We start from the raw sequence: 17,653 nt of genomic DNA, 5'->3' as shown, positions 1-17,653 counted from the left end.
TTTTCCTCCAATTCAAAGGGGCCTTATTTGTTCCTTTGTTTGAAGATCCCTTTCATTTGACTATCATATCATTTGACTATCCCTTTCTTTGTTTTTTTTTCATTCCTCTATTTTGAAAATTCGTGTTCCATGTAAGCCCTAAAGATTTTTTGCATTATTTCACAGGCTAAAGCTATAGTGCACCTTACAATTTTTTTGCTGAACATTCTGCTGAAACTAAAATTTCATATGGTATAGTAAATGGGAATTTAGATTAACGTCGAAAATGGTGCAGAGTCTGTGTGGAACCGATTTGAAAACGGATTAAAATTATTGGATGTTACGTGTGTATACAATCAATGCAATATCAACTTAGTAATATAACAGACAACAATGCAATAATCAATGAACGATAAATCATAATAACCATATTCTTAAGTGCTAAACAAAATAAATACATGATGTCCATAATATAAAAAAAGTAGCTATATAACTATGAGATGAGACAGTCATTTGATGAGCCAACTCATGTAGGCAACATATAAAGTGGTTACATATGCTGATAATTTTGAATTATCCGACAAATAGCATCCTATGGATTTTAAAAATACCATATCCGCATCCGTATCTATACCACATTATCCGCATCCACGTCCATGCATGTCGGATTTCTATAAACCCATATCATATCCTCATTTCGAACGGATTCCAAGTAGATCGGATTGAATATTATCCGATTCATTTCCACACGAGGCCTTAGAGCAAGGTTAATAGTATAGCCCACTACTAGCCAATTCATACAATAGTTGCTTACTATACCATTAATATATGGTCCCACCTATCATACACACACTGTGTCTTGGAGTCCGTGCTGCAGCTGGCTACAGATATGTAGTCCGCTGCTCTTATCTCTCATCTTTTATCTCATTAAAATATGTTTATAGCTGGCTAATAGTCTGTTATTGTACCTGCTCTTATTATTACTAGTTCTCCTCGTTTGTGGCACCGGGGGTCCCACTGGCAGCGAGCCAGACTCAGTTCACTGCTTATACTAACCGGGCCCACTGGGCCGGAGGCCCAAAACCCAAACAAGTCCCAAACCCCTCTCCTCTCTCGTTTCTCCTCTCCTCAACCCTTCTCTCCCCGAGCCGCCGCCGCCGCCGCCGCCGGAGAGCAAGAATACGGAGGAGCGAGCAGGTCGTCGAGGGCGATGGCGGGAGGCGGCATGTTCGGCGGCGCCGGCGCGTTCTGGGCGACGCGGGCGCTGGAGGTGGTGAAGCGGAACGATTCCCCTGGCCTGCTCTGGAAGCGGATCAAGCTCACCACCACCCGCAAGAACAACGCCAAGAAGCGCCTCAAGCGCCTCTGGCAGGTAAATCAATCCCCCCCACGGCCGCTCTTTCGTCTCCGTTGACGTTTACCCCGCCCCGGATATGCTAACCCCACCCGCGTGGATGAACGTTTCTTGCCGGGGTGCCCAGTTTAACTGTCCGTGATTCAATTTCAGTGATTCCGTTTGGTGTAATCTATCTGGGATTGGTAACATTTTGTGTAGTTTGATTGTGTCTAGTAGTATGTAGTTGGTATGGACTTGCACTTCATTCCGGAAGTACTTGTTTGTGATTTTAATTTAGTCATTGATTAAAGGAGAAGGGTTGAGTGGGGATGAACAGTCTCAGTGGTGAAAATGGGTGGATGTTAAATTGGACCTCGTATTCGGACGGAGGCGACCATTCGGTTTTTGTTCCTTTTACATGAAGGGGAAATCTCATATACCACTTCCAATGTCAAATTCATGCGCATAAGTATGCAGTTCGATAGGATACTTGATGTAGATTAACCGGTAGTACGGTAGTAGAAAGTTAGGGCATTGCAATTTGGAACTTGTTAATTTCATAGGAAAGGGTTTACCTGCCCTTAGAGGAGTGGATTTTTTTTTTTTTTGAAATTTCTCTGGGAATAATCCTATATACCTAACAGGATAGCTGCTTGCTTGAGAATGTTGTATGTAGAATCATCATATTTACTTCTTAGGCTGCGTTCTTTGCATGGTTCTAGAGAAAGATTTGCAGTGCACACCAAACGAGAAAATCTATTAACACAAAATTAACTAAGTATTAATTATTATAAACTTAAAAAATGGTTTAATTTGATGTTTTAAAACAAATTCTACATAGAAATTTGTTGCAAAATACACATCATTAAAATTGTATGAAAAGCGTGTCAATGGAAAACGAGTAAGTTAAGTTTGGAGTTGAAGAAAAGAACTGAGACTTAGTAGTAGGAACAAATTGGTTGTTTGTGCTAACTGGGCCTCATACCCCGAGTTTGCTGGTAATTGGGTAATCCAATTCAAATCAAACTCTAATTTTGGAGAAAATCTGAGTCCAGTTCATTATGAGAGAAAAATACGAACACAAACATGCAGGTTCCCTGACCTCTCCCCTCATCCCATTCCCATCTGTTATACGCCCATGAATCCACATTGTGTGTTCCACATTAGTTCACTTGTGCGATCTTTGCCTTGCTTGTGGGTTCAAATCATCCATGTGAGTTCCCTTTGCTGCTACACACCCCTGTTGCTTTTGCACTTTGCCGGGGCAAGGTTTTGAGTTTCCTGGGCTATGACACAGTAAAGTTGTAGGCGCCTGGGCCCTGGGTTGTAATAATTAGTAAAGGGCTGCATGGCAACTGGCAAGAGAAATCCTTGTTACATTTGGAGTGCAGTAGCCTGAAAAATAGGGAAGGATGTGTTCATCTGGTTGTGGATTTCATCACCCATTTAGAGTGTATTAAAAATCCAAGTTTGGTTGCATAGGTGAAAATTTGTGCTGCTTAGAATTAGAAGTTTATTATTGTGACAATTTGTTGCCGTCTTTGACAGAAGTCATGCATTGCATAATACCTTTGAAAGTTGTTGCATTAACTTCTAAATTTAACTTTAGTCTTTAAAGACATATATTAAGTTGTGTAGTTGCTGAAAGAAATTAAACAAAGTTTACTTTAGCAAAGTTATTTTGGCTGATTTTGCATGCTAATTCAGGGTATAAGGCTCAAAATAATGACCAATTGTCTGTATAGCACTGACAGAACGTTGAATGCCACTTTGGGGATGATCTTAACAACTTTCTTGTTCATTAACTTTCATGGCTACATCAGGAAACAGCCCTCAAAAACTGTGAAGCATTACACTGACCCCATATTGATACATCAAAAAGTTATCTTCCTGGCTCCAAATTATGAAATCACCTCCACTAATATACAACAAAAAATTCTAATCAAGATGACTAACTAGGGTAAGGGAATTTGACTTGATACCAACAAAAGCAAACAGTGAATTCTCTTTGGAGTCGTTTCCGTGTAGTGTTTGTAGTTTATGAGTTTTCACCCTCATAAGCATGCTCAGTAAGGAAAAGTACAAAAGAGGCAAAACTAAAGAGTTTCTACTCATATATTTAGCTTGAAGTCCCTAGAAATCTCACCCTCTTGAGAACCATTGATGTGGAGAGGGAAAATAAAAGTAAGCCATATTCTCAAGAGTCTATAGATTCGGACATTAAATGGTGTACCTTCTCATCTGTGATTTATTCTGAAGAGTGGACAATGTGCATAAGATGAAAAGATAATAAGACCTCAGAATGAATGCTGCATTTATTAAAAAAAATGATAGTCTCCTTGATTACAGACCATTTCCCTCTATCAGAACGTACCTTTTTGACCACAACCACCTGTCGATCCCAGAACCTCATTTCTCAGGCCTCAACAATACGAGGTGCAATATGATATATAACCATGTTAAGGATAGTGCCTGTATCTAAATATTCATTGTGTACAAAGCAAATAATGCAGGTTTGTTCCATGCAAAATATGTCTACACAAACTTCAGTACTTTTGAGTTTGATAAGTTATATACCTTAGTATTACATCAGAACCCAGTACCACCCAACTCCTCAGAGTACTTTCTGTATGACATTGGTTGCAATGATCTTTTTTCTGCTGTGTGACTAATGAAGTGCCTACATGCTGATATTCAGGAGTGAATAAAAGGAATCAATTGACACTCTAAAAGGGTGGAAACTGGAAAGAGTTTCTGATTTCATCATCACACCTAATGATATAAAGGCTAGTGAATTTCTTATGTGTATTGATTGAACAGGATTAGGATCAAAACATGCAAATAAGGAAGGGGGGTATTATTAATTGCACAGGGCTTTCTAGAGTTACTAAGTAGAGTATTGACTTTGCATGCACTGTGAAGATTGTTGATCAACACAGAGAGATCTAATTGATTTGCTTAGGCAGGAGGTAGTTAGGATGCAGGGAAGGCACTTGATGGTATCCTATGCTGAGATACCACAGTCAGTTACAAAGTCTGTGACCAGTTGCACTCAAAGTGTTGAAAAAATTATCTTTGCTACTGCTTCTTAGTATATACATTTGGTGCATGAGTGCATCACTTGAGCCTTTTGATCACCAAAATGTGGCGCCATAATTTTAGCAATCCCTCGATTTTTGTTCCTTTGGCATGAAGGGGAAATTTCATATACCACCTCCAATGTTAGATTCACATGCATAAGTATGCAGTTCGATAGGATACTTGATGTAGATTGACCGTTGGTCTGGTAGTAGAAAGTTAGGGCACTGGAATTTGGAACTTGTTAATTTCATAGGGAAGGGTTTACCTGCTCTTAGAGGAGTGAGATTTTATTTTTATGGAATTTCTCTGAGAGTCCTACGTATGTAACAGGACAGCTGCTTGCCAATGTTCTATGTAGCATCATCAAATTTTACTGATGTTTGTAGTAACTGGGCCTAATGCCCCAAGTTTGGTGGCAATTGGTAATACAATTCAAATCAGACTATATGGGGGAAAAAACTGAGTCCAGTTTATGAGAGAAAAATAAGAAGAAAAAAAAAGACATGCAGAAGCCCTGAACTCTCCCCTCAGGCCCTCATCCTATTCACATCTGTTGTTATACGCCCATTCATCCACAATGCGTGTTCCTCATCAAGTCACTAAACCCTACTTCTGCTTCTCATCTTCACTCGTGTGATCTTTGCCTTGATTGTGAGTTCAAACCATCCATGTGACCTGTTCCGGTTTCATGGATATCAGTTCTTTTCTCTTGATACTACCCATGGACTTATTATTAGTTTTTAGTATTACCCCCATCCCATAATGTATGATGTTTAGTTCAATTTTGAACTAACCAACAGCAAACAAGAATGAATGGAGGGAGTAGTAGATTAGTGGGCAGACTTGGGGACCCCGACTTCTAGAGTGTAATGAAATCCAAGTTTGGTTGTATGGATGGAAATTTGTACTGTTTAGAATTAAAAGTTCATTATTGTGATAATTTGTTGCTTTCTTTGACGGTACCCATGCATTGCAAATGAACCATTGAAAGTGCTTGCATTAACTTTGAGATTTAACTTTAATCTCTAAAAACATATATTAAGTTGTGTAGTTTCTGAAAGAAATTAATTAAGGTTGCTTTGGCAAATTTACTTTGATTGATTTCGCGTGTTAATTCAGGGCACAAGGCTCAAAATAACAACCAATTGTTTGTATAGCACCAAGCAGAACTTTTAGTCCCACTTTGGGGATGATCTTAACAACTTCCATGTTCATTAATTTTCATGGCTACATCAGGAAACGGCCCTCAAAACTGTGAAGCATTATACTGACCTATATTGATGTATCAAAAAGTTATCTTTCTAGCTCCAAATTATGAAATCACCTCCACTAATATACAATAAAAACTTTTAATCAAGATTACTAACTAGGGTTAGGGAATTTGAACTGAGTCCAATGAAAGCAAACAGCGAATTCTCTTTAGAGTTGTTTTCATGTAGTGTTTGTAGCTTATGAGTCTTCACTCTCATAAACATGCTCAGTAAGGAAAAGTACAAAAGAGAGAAAACTCAAGAGTTTCTAGTTTCTATACCTATGCTAAGGTAGGAAGTCTCTAGAAATCTCACCCTCTTGAAAAGAGTCTACATGTATTCAGACATTCTGTGGTGTACCTTCTCATCTACGATTTATTCTGAAAAGTAGAAAATGTGCATAAGATGAACATATAATAAGACCTCACAATGTATGCTGCATTGCTGCATTTATAAAACACTGATAGTCTCAGACACAGACGCTTCCCTACATCAAAATGTAGCTATTTGACCACACCACCAGTCACTCCCAGAACCTCAGGCCTCAGCCATATGAGGTGCAATATGATATAACCATGTTAAGGATATGCCTATATCTAAATATTCATTGTGTTCAAAGCAAATAATGCAGGTTTGTTCCATGCAAAAGATATCTATGCAATCTTCAGTACTTTAGATACCCTAGTGTTGCGTCTGAACCCACTAACACCTGATTCCTGTTGATTTCCTCCTGGTTTACAGATTCAACATTTATAGCCCGATGGAAGTACAAAATTAAATAACTACATATGAATGCCTGTGTGAAATAAAAATGCAAACTCCTAAGTGCTTGCTGGATGACATTAGTTGCAATTTTTTTTTTCTGCTGGTAGGTCAAATTTTATCTAGAGACTACAGAAGTATTAGTGATACTCATGAAGTGCCTACATGCTGATATGAGGAGTGAATCAAAGGAATCAATTGACACTATAAAAGGGTGGAAGGAGTTTCTGATTTCATTAGCAATGCCTAAAGATATGAAGGCTAGTGAATTGTAATGTGTTATTGATTGAACAGAATGAAGATAGTAACATGCAAATAGGGAAGAGTTTTTTTTGTTTATTGCACATGACTTTCTAGAGTTAGTAGAGTATTAATTTTGCATGTGCTGTAAAGGTTGTTGATCAGTAGATATGGATGTAATTGATCTAGAGACAGGAGGTAGGTAGGATGCAGGGAAGGCACCTGATTGTATCCTATGCTGAGATACCACTATCAGTTAGTTAAAAAGTCTGACCAGTTGCACTCTTAGTATAAACATTTGGTGCATGGAGTGCATCAGTTGAGCCTTTTGATCACCACCAACTTGTCACTTGAACCAACATTTTATCCTTTTTCTGTACTCACCATGTCACCTTTCTTGCTCTCTGTGAAGTTTGGTCACATAAACAATTATACTGCCAATATAATTATTTTTCTTCTGTTCTTATTCAGTTTGTCGGATGCAGTTAATACCCTCTCACTGAGACTTAACTTTAGTGAGGCATATGGAATTGCAATATGCTAGTTGAACTATCCAGATCTTCCATCATTACTCCCTAATGAATAGCTTAAGTAATTCATGAGTTCAACTTAGCAGTTCTGTTTGTCCAGAACCCATAAGAACATACTTCATGTTGTTGTGCAACCAGAATTACAGTGTTATTTGTTTGGATGATCATCACTGGTTATCTTGTTCAGTTTATATGCATGGTTGAAGATCATTTTAGTTTTGAGAACTCAAATTGTTTGCATAATTTCACATTGCTTGTTATTTGCGCACGTTTACAAAGTTATCATGTTCCCTTCATTTGACTATTTTGCAATTTACTCATGATACATTATATCCATATTTTCCCAACTAAATATCACTCGGTGTTTACTTCAAATGGAATGCATTCTTCACTTTTGTTTATAAGTTCTATTTCCAAGTATGATTTGGAGTTTAAATTCTACGATTTGTTTAGATTATTTTATTCCATGCAACAACAAGATATCAAACGAGGTTTAGCAAAAAACAAGAATAAATAAAAGAAACTTTCTTCCCTCCTAAGTTTTTTCCCCGAAATTTTGTTGGACAATAATATGCTATGATTTGTTAGAAAATAGTTTTTATTAGATACTTTAAACCCTAGGATAGACTAAAAGAACATTAATTTGCTGTTATTAGTAATTGGCATCAGCTAATTTCTAAGACAAATAATTTGCAAAGTCCTGAACCAAGGAATCTGTAATAGAACCTAAAATTCCCCTACCTATATTATGATTATGTGCGTACTCCTAAGTGATTATTTATTTACACATTCCAACCAAGCTGTGCAGTTTATCCCATTGAATTTGAGCCAATATTTGTTGGATGGCGGTTATGAGGCTCTTTTACTATGTTTTGATTAAAAATTTGTGATTGCGTGTACTTCCATAATGATAATGAACTGTCCTTTGATGCGAGAGATAAGGCAAAATAGCGTTTACGGGTTGCATCTCTGTTGTTTTCACTTTGAACTCTATTGGCCAGTCATCACTTAACCTTCTAGTATTCTTGCATTTCATATTCTCAGATCAGATGAGTGAAATGCTAATGACTGTTTGCTACGTTTTTGTTTTCAGAATGAGGCAGTTATAAGGGCTTGTGGTGAAGCAGAGTCGTCGTCGTCGTCAACATCAAACACTGCATCGGCCTCTGGGAAACAACAGTAGATCCCAAAGTCAATCTGATGACATGCACACAGGTTTAAATGCAATTTGAAAAGGCCCAGTCAGTGACCTTTGCATGACAATGCTGAAAGCCTCTCCATGTTTCCAAGCTTTGTTACTTCATCAACTGGAACAAGTACATGCATGTACACATCCAACCTTTTTTCATCAAGAGGACACATACATCATTGCTTGCTGCCATATGCTTCCTCTCCTGCTTACATCACCCTTTAGCATCTTCCTCTCCCCACTGAACCCCACAACTTTGTGCTTTGCATCACTTCCCTGAAGCTTCATATTTGTCTGTTTGCTTCCATCCACTATGCATCATGCTTAGATCAGTGTACTCACATCTACTGTTATGCAGATGCTTCTATGCTAGAATTCTATTCAACATTGCAATAATGTGGAAACTTGAAAAAATGCAATGCACCCCCATTATGTCGTTGACGTCAGAGGGTCACCATTTCCCAAGCTTGCAAGTTTGGTTAAAGACATGAGACGAGGAGGAGGAGGAACCTGTTGCCATCACGGACAGCTCTTGTCCGTTGTGATGTTTTTGCCATGTAATTTGCTCCTCTCCCATGTGCCAGCATCTGCATCTGCATTAAACATATGTGTTTTGATGTGAGCTAACACGCAACAGAAATATCTGTCCTGCGTGTGACCTTTTTCACCTGTGGTTGGGTCGGCAGGAGGAACCAAGAAGAGGCAAGGGCCGGCGCCGGGAGCAGATAAAACAGAGGCTTGCAAGCATGTGTTATTGATGGATTGTTGTGGTTTTTTCTGACTTTGTTTACCGTACATAGGGTTGAGGTTGGGAAATTCACCTTTCTGTGCACAAAACGAAGCGATCCACTAACACATGATTAATTACTCCATCCCACAAAAAACGTATTTTAATACCATCCGTCTTATTTGAAAAATTTATGAAATAATTTTAAAAAATAGTCTCGTATAAAGTACTATTCATGCTTTATCATCTAATAACAATAATTTTTTTTAAATAAGACACAATAATTTTTTTTAAATAAGACACGCAGTCAAACATTGTGTTAAAAACTGAAAAATGCACTCTTTATGGGATGGAGGGAGTAAGTGTTAGCTAAAATAAAGTTAAATAATAGATAACTATGATTTTCTTTAAAGCAACTTTCCTATACGTGAAGTTGATAGAGCATGTACTGTCTGTGAAGTGACTATACCGTTGAGATAACGGAAAGAGAGTTGTCATGCCACTTGGGAAAATCGCTAGGGATTGGCCAAAATGACTTTGTGGCGTGGAGACAGGGTTCTGAATACTACCACTGTCCGGTTATTAGATTTGGATAGAAGTTCAAGTCTAAAATGTTGAATTTGTACCAATTGGTAACCATCTAGTTGTTGCACAGAAGAGTTGTAGATTAAAGTTTGAATTTATATCCTCTCTTCTGGTAATAGGGATGTAAACTATACTCCCTCCGGTTTCATATTTCTTCACGTTTTGGATAGTGACACGGTTTTCCAAATATATCTTTGCCCTTATTTTTCTGTTATAATATATAAAATAAATAAATACATGTTTATTTTTATTATAGAAATTTGAAAGACAAATTCATATATGTTGTTCTTGTTCTTTTAAACTAAATACTTTTAAAGTTATTGATAGTTAAAGTTATGCAAGTTTAACTTTAACCTCCAAAACGTCAAGAAAAATTATAGAACCGGAGGAAGTATCATTTTTACGGAGACGATTCTTGGACCATCGTGAATTTTCATATTTATCAATGTTAAGTACTTAGTTCCGAGTTCCGACTGCAACATGATGGCAAAATTAGAAAAATCAAATTTTATATATGACTAGGAAATTCAAATATTAGATATGAGTAAAACATAAATGGTCAAAAATGGTGTCACCTTTACGGAAACGACCTAATTGATCCACTGGTCAATGGTTTGTTATTGGTCACTCCTCTGGGTAGATTTTTTTTTTAACCACTGTAGTTTCTTCATTTCCTTTCTTTGTGTGCGTTTTAATGATGACCAAATTTGACCCAAAAAACGCAAATCAACTCGAAATTGAAGAAAACAAGAAATTATAGGAAGATAATAACCCACATATATACTGTATCTGCCGAGAGCCGACGAGTATCTGAATCTTCCACTACAACGCTACAGCTGTTACAACTTGTGTGTTGAGCAGCGAGCTAGGTATTGTCCTTTTCTGATTAACATACAAATTTTAACTTGATTTATATATAATAGAACTGTTAAACGATGCATTTAGTTTACAAAAATTATATATATTAAGTTGCTTTAAAATAACAAATAAACCTATTCTCTAAATTCATATATTAATCGAAATTTAATTTATTATGTGTGGAGTAATAGCTACTCCCTCCGTCCCATAATACAAGGGATTTTGAGTTTTTACTTGTAATGTTTGACCACTCGTTTTATTCTAAAAATTTGTGCAAATATAAAAAACGAAAAGTTGTGCTTAAAGTACGTACTTTGAATAATAAAGTAAGTCACAAAGAAAATAAATAATAATTCTAAATTTTTTTTGAATAAGACGAATGGTCAAACGGTCCAAGCAAAAACTAAAAATCCCTTATATAATAGGACGGAGGGAGTAGTATCATTTTTTTTCATTAATCACATCTTCATTTCCATCTTCCTTTAAACCAAGGCCACTTGAGTGCGCTGACAAAAGTGACAAGCAGATGAAATTAAAACAGCCCATTAATTCGTCCATCAATTTGTTAGGAAGAAAACAAACATAAACAACAGCCCAGGATGGGATGCGATCTCCGTGATCGCTCAGTGTCACTAGCGTACACAACTCGATAACTCATTAAAAACAAAACGCTTCCCCCCTCTTGCAGCATGGCACTACAAGTCGTATGTGTATTTTAGGTTTGACACTCCATGGAGATCGATCGAGAGACAGATTCTCTATTAATTCTTCCCCGGTTTCAAGTTTTTAACCCCCCGGACCTATGGGCCGGGGTCTCATTAATTGGTTACCCATATAATCCCTAAGAAATCAAAACGATTTATTAAAAAATAAAAATTAATTTTGTTGTTAAAACTCTTATACAGTTATTCGTGACGATTTAAAAGCCAATGCTAAAAACGAACGATGTCAAAGATTTCTTAAAATTGACTTTAAAATTTAAATTTTAGATTTTTGCTTTAACTTATTAGGTAAACCGATGTGCAGTCGACCGGCCAGCGACGGCAGGGCGGTGATAGCATGCATGAAACTAGGGATGAAAACGGTCAAAAATTATCGGAGACGGTATCATTATTTTATTATTTTTTTCAAAAACGAACAGAAATGTTGGGAAAACTTTCATATTTATGAATTCATCTATTTAATGTCAACTTCAATGCCACCCACGCTGACAGAAATTAAAAAATAATTATAACCATCGGTAAAAATATTATTATTATTATTATTGTTATTATATTAGTTTTGCGGAAACACTATCGTACATGGAACGACCATCCCGCCCCGTAACCATACACGGCATACTCCTGGTACGCAACTCGATCGGATATGGGAAGGACGAGACGGACGGGGGAGGGGGAGGGGACCCCGGCCTGAATGGGGGGGCACATATTCTCGTACGGTCGAACGCAACAAACGCGACGCGACAAAAAAACCCCGACGTGCCGTGCCGTCCCCGCGCACGCACGCAGTAGGCACAACAGCTGCTTCCGTCCGTCGTCGGGAGGCTGGCGACGGACGGGGACGGCGACTACTACGACTGCGTCTGCGTACGTACGCGAGAGTGTAGCAAACATCCATCGATGGAGGCCGGCCCCCTCCCGTTGCGTTGCGTGCCGACGTCGTCCGCGCGCGCGCATCGCGATCGTCTCGCTCGTACGTACGTAGGTTCGTGGAGGGTAGTGCGTGCTGATCGTCTGATTTGGTGTGTAGTGTACGTATACATAGGTCAATGCATGTGTGTGATCATGCATGGTCGGTCTTTCTCTTCCTGCCCGGGTAGGTTTTTTGTCGTCCTTCGCTCTGTGGTTGCTCCATCTATCAACTGATCCTAACTCATCATATCATGGTTGGTTAATTCGGTTTTGGTTCCACCGTACTGATGTGTCCTCGGTGCATTATGCATGAGATTATTCTAGGGACCGTTTGGCATAACTCCTACGATTCTCGATGAATTAGATCCTTATATTATGTTAGTATGACTATAGAAACTATATCTCTTCAATTTCAAACTGACACCATTCCCGATTTTAAAACCGACAAAGAGAAATAGGTACATATGCTTAAACACCATCACAATTCAACAACTAGCCAGTAGGCTAGTTCCACCAGCCGCTAGCAGCACACCCATGCATGTTCCTCGTTGTTGATTCCCTCATCAATTCCTCATCAACTATGCTCACGCCATAGCTCGGAACACCCATCGTATGCGCTATAGCTCCCCTTCCTGTCCTCGTTGCCATCGCCTATGGTCGTGTCTAGATCTAGCTCTACATGCCAGCCTCCATCGCTCGCACATTTGTCCCACCGCCGAGCCACTACTCAAAGCGCAGCCAGATCTGCCAACCATTAGCATGAGGACAACATATTTTGACGACTCCAAGCTTATTACCAACAAATCAACTCTTCTGTGTTGGCAAGAAGAGGAGCATTGGTTGCGAGAGCTCTAATATCTCTCCTCTAGCAACTAGATGGGTCAAGACATCGGGGTCGCTGAATCTAACAGCCCTGACCTCCTTGCTTGTAGATGCAATGTCACATTTAGAGAAAGTTGTAGCGACGTGGTGACTACCACTACTTAAAAAACGATTAATCTATATGAGTACCCTATAGTTTGTAGGCGGATCGTAACTGGTTGCGCCTGCCAAAATCAACATGCATTTTAGGATACGGCTTCTTAAGAGACGACGCACAAGCAAAAATTAATTTTCATTGATAGATCTCTTAACATACCCGCATGCAAAAATAAGTCTATTTTCACAGACAACCCGCCTACCACCAGCTCACTACCACCTTAAAATATCAAATTTCCTCCCTCCACTCACTCTTTTCCCTCACCTCCCTTATCCTCTCCTCTCTTCCCACGACGTATGGCTCCGACAGACCACGCCAGGAGCGACGGCGGACTAGGCGGGAGGAGCTCGGCGAAGGAGGTGCGCATTGAAGGTGACAGCGGTGGGCCCCTCCCGCGCTCTCCTCTGGTAGCGGTGGCCCTTCCTCGCGCGGATCCGGCAGCGGAGGGGTAGTGGAGGCGCAGGGAGGGGAGATGGCGATGAGCTGCGGGGACTTAACGATGGACACGTCGACAATCGGTGGCGGATTTCGGCAACCACGTTGCGGGCAAAAACCCATGCACGGTCATGCATATTCTTCGCCGGTGTATGAGCTAGGGTTTCGAGTTTTGATTTATTTTTTTTAGGGGGGGTCATTTTTATTTTTTCCAGATTTTTATTTTTACAGATGGATGACATAAGCACCCGCATGCGTATGCGAGTGCGCCACCCGTATGAAAAAATAGCAATTTTAGCAGATACTTTCAAACAGACGGACGGCTCAACCGCAAACAAAAATAGGTTTTGACTGTATAAAAAATGATTTTCGTAGTAGTGTAGGAGGGTGAGCCTACGGTGGCAGCGGCGGTGACTGAGGGGAATAGGATACTATATGGGTGAGAGGAGTGGGGGAACTTAGCCCTTAATGAGTTGACGGTTCAACCGGTCAACCAATTTAATATGGTCCTTGATGTATCTTTTGCTGGTTCAGAATAAAAACTAGCAGTAACGTGTATCGCCGCCGACCTTTATTGATCGAGAATTAGCAGCAACATCGGTTTAGACGGTGCAGTGATGATGCTTCTACAGGAACCACAAGTGATTTGATTTGGTGGTATCTATACTAGCTAGTGAGACTATTAAATGTATACTACTGTCAGCAAGCACTGGGAAATTAAAAGGAAACAAACTGTTCCTGGCTACTCGATCAAGCGTGTCACTCGTTTCAAGAAGCTTCAAAATTTCCTATTCCCGTTCGATTATATTTGTTCCCTTCCTTCGATCCGGTGACGACGAGGACGACGACGGACAACGACACCCCCAGATGAGACGGTCAAAACGGGGCAACCCAACCCCAGGCCGTGCCATGCCGGCCGGGGGCCGGAGACAGCTTCGCTTTCGTTGAATTTTTCAGCCCCCGGTCGCCGCCCCAAAACAAATCACACACACACAAAAATAACTCTACCTAAGGCATCTAGCTCTAGTAGCTAGCTACCCCTATCATCATCATCTTCTTCTTCCTCTCGATCGCCATCACCTCCCGGTTGCGTACGCGACCGGCGACCCGTCTCCCGGCCGGTGTCGTGAGCTGACCCTCTAAGCAACCAAGCTACCGACGACGTCGTACGAACGAACGAACAATCTTCTTTCCCATCATCGGCCGGCCGCCAATCAGCCAGCCACATGACTGGCCGACTGGCCGGCTGACCGACCTGCCACGGTTTTATTATTATTCAGCTCGATCGCGACGGCGATTTGCTCGTCGCCGCCTCGATCGAGCTCGCTATAACTGCTCCAACATCGCAAGCAACTGACGCCGATCGATCGATCGACCTGGTCGGCTACGGCTAGCTGCAGCGGCGTCCTTCCATCGTTTTCGATCTCTAGCTCGATCTTAATGGTGATGTTAATTTAATTTACCCTGCATATGCATGTGTCATTAAGTGATGTGGGTACTTGTTGGGGGATGTGGATGAATAATTAAGGAGTATGTGAAGTGTGTGTGTGCGTGTATGTATGGACAGAATCACTTGCCATTTGCTGCAAGTAACCTAGCTAGCTCGATGATTTTGGTTGGTTGGTTCATGTGCTGTTTTGCTGCGTCGTCGGCCGTGGGCCATGCACGCATGTACTGCCGGGCCTAGCTCGATATCTATATATATCATTCAGTATTTATCGGTTTGATTGGCCTCTTTGTTTAAGGGCGTGATTTGTAAAGAGATTAGGGAGGTTGTTAGTGTTTCGTACTATATGATCTCTTCTTCTTCTTCTTTTTTTATCAACTCCGTTTAAATTAATTAGGAGATAGTGGTATGCCTCAGTCAGCCACACTGTTGGTTGTGTATGCATGGTAGTAAACTACAAGTTTATTTTGATCAATCTTTGTGGGTTTGTCGGCCATGTTCTTCACACTAAAAACAAGGAATTTTTCATGTGTATTCTGATCCCACCTCAGTTATTCCTTACTTACTGTTGTAGAACAAGTTTGCTGCTAACATATGAAAATTATTTATATATCTAGAGAGGTGTTATGCAAAATGAGACATTGGATTTGCGGTTATAAATTCTTCCATATATAGGGCCTGTTTAGATCCCTGGTAAAATTTTACACCCTATCACATCGAATGTTTGGACACATGCATGGAGTATTAAATATAAATGAAATAAATAATTAATTACACAGATTGCGTGTAAATTGCGAGACGGATCTTTTAAGCCTAATTGCGTCATGATTTGATAATGTGGTAGCTACAGTAAACATTTGCTAATGGCGAATTAATTAGGCTTAATAAATTTGTCTCGTAGTTTACTGGCGGATTCTGTAATTTTTTTGTTATTAGACTACGTTTAATATTTCAAATGTGTGTCCGTATATCCGATGTGACATGCCAAAACTTTACATCCATGGATCTAAACATAGTCATAATTTTGATGCCAATATAATGCATTTTACCAATAGTTCTATACAAGTACTACCTCTATCCTTTGATATTTTAAACTAACGAATGTCAAACATAATATTTTGAACTAATGAATGTCAAACAAAACACACGGAGGGAGTAAAATTCGATCATGTAGGAAGACGCAGAAAAAGAAAATAGAACATCTCTACTACCTTAAAAACAAAGTCATTCTCCTTCTATCCCCTCCTATCATCAAGTGCAATATGTCCATACACGAAACTTAATCACCACGTCCAATGTTTTATGATCAATCATCTTTCTAACCAATCCATAAAAGGACATTTTACTAGCTAGTCAAGTAAATTAAAACGAACAGAGGTAGTCAAGCGGCCTTTGCGAAACATAAATAGTTCTAAAGTGTTTAATTTCAGCATCAGAGTTAAACAAATGCATGGGGCCAAATCGCAAATGGGGACGACCGTCTAGATGAAATCCAGATGGAATTAAGCTTGATTCCATTTCGAAACTCGGCCGGTCGTACCACGGAGAATCAATCTTGCAAGCTAGCTAGTTTGAAAACAAATACAGATTAATTAAATTAGACCTATAATCATCTGTAGCTAGCTAGATGCTCGATCGATTGAGTGTCTCAAAACGCAATATCAGAAAAAGGGGCACCTTTTACACACACGCACCCTGGGCTTCCTTTTTCTTTGAGCATTTTAATGATATGAATTTCAACTTTGCTCGTCAACGTTCCACCAAAACGACACGTTGCCGTCAGCCTTTTCGCGACCTTTCTCCCTTCTCGCGGTAACGTGCGCCGCGGTGCTTTGACAAAAACACCATATAATTTTATATAAGTATATATATATATATATATATATATGCATATCTATCTCTGTATACATATTATATATATTCACTTCCATTACACACATAGAACCTATATATTTATTCATATATACCGAGACAGACAAAATAAACATATAAATTGCTATGTACCGATACCAAAAAGATTTTGTCTCTAGCTATGCACTTGGACAAATGGTGGAGCCACCGCTTCGGGACCCAGCAAGGGTCTGGGCCCAATGAATATGAAGTGGAATTTTTCATATTATTATTTAAATTGAAAATAAATAGAATTTTCATGATAATTAGATTTGTTCTGGCCTTGCTCCGGCACTACACCTGCATGCATAGTACTAAGGTGCCGCCTAGAAAAATATATTTTTCCAGACGGAACCTTAAGCGGTCCGTCTGAGAAGATAGATATTCCTAAGTGGATGGCCACCGAGCCCGACATTCTATGTTGCAGGACTGGTGGTGGCGAAGTTTTTGTCTGCCTGGAAAAAAGGTAGTAAGTTTTTCGTCTAGAAAAATGATTTTCCCAGCAGTGTGCTTGTGCAGCTGCATAAGCTAGAAATGAAATCTTTCGTGGAGTAATATATAGATTGTGAGACAGAGAGACCTTTTCGCTATTGGGATGACGGCAAAAGCTTCGGGAGGACCACACTGTCGCATATGCATGCAGCTAGCTAGCTATGGCTTGATTTGATTGGTTTGGTTTGGTTGAAACGGGAATTAAATTTGGAGGAAATTTGGGATGGATTTGGTGGTGTGCA

General features: G+C 39.6%; 1 protein-coding gene across 1 annotated transcript; it reads left to right on the top strand.

Annotated features, from left to right (window-relative positions):
- Positions 1–1,071: 1,071 nt before the first annotated feature.
- Positions 1,072–8,970, top strand: LOC127758095 (uncharacterized). The gene is made up of 2 exons (XM_052283725.1): positions 1,072–1,351; positions 8,272–8,970. The coding sequence occupies exons 1-2, from the start codon at positions 1,190–1,192 to the stop codon at positions 8,359–8,361; spliced, it is 252 nt and encodes an 83-aa protein (XP_052139685.1). The 5' UTR covers positions 1,072–1,189; the 3' UTR covers positions 8,362–8,970.
- Positions 8,971–17,653: the final 8,683 nt, after the last annotated feature.

Source organism: Oryza glaberrima, chromosome 12 (genome assembly GCF_000147395.1).
Source record: "Oryza glaberrima chromosome 12, OglaRS2, whole genome shotgun sequence".
In the NCBI taxonomy this organism is placed as follows: domain Eukaryota; kingdom Viridiplantae; phylum Streptophyta; class Magnoliopsida; order Poales; family Poaceae; genus Oryza; species Oryza glaberrima.
Note: the sequence above shows the minus strand (reverse complement) of the source record. Positions and strands in the feature narration are given on the sequence as shown.

Coding starts and splice junctions, on each gene's coding strand:
- LOC127758095 (XM_052283725.1), top strand. CDS start 1,190: ATGGCGGGAGGCGGCATGTTCGGCGGCGCCGGCGCGTTCTGGGCGACG. Junction 1,352..8,271: donor GCCTCAAGCGCCTCTGGCAG/GTAAATCAATCC, acceptor TTTTGTTTTCAG/AATGAGGCAGTTATAAGGGC.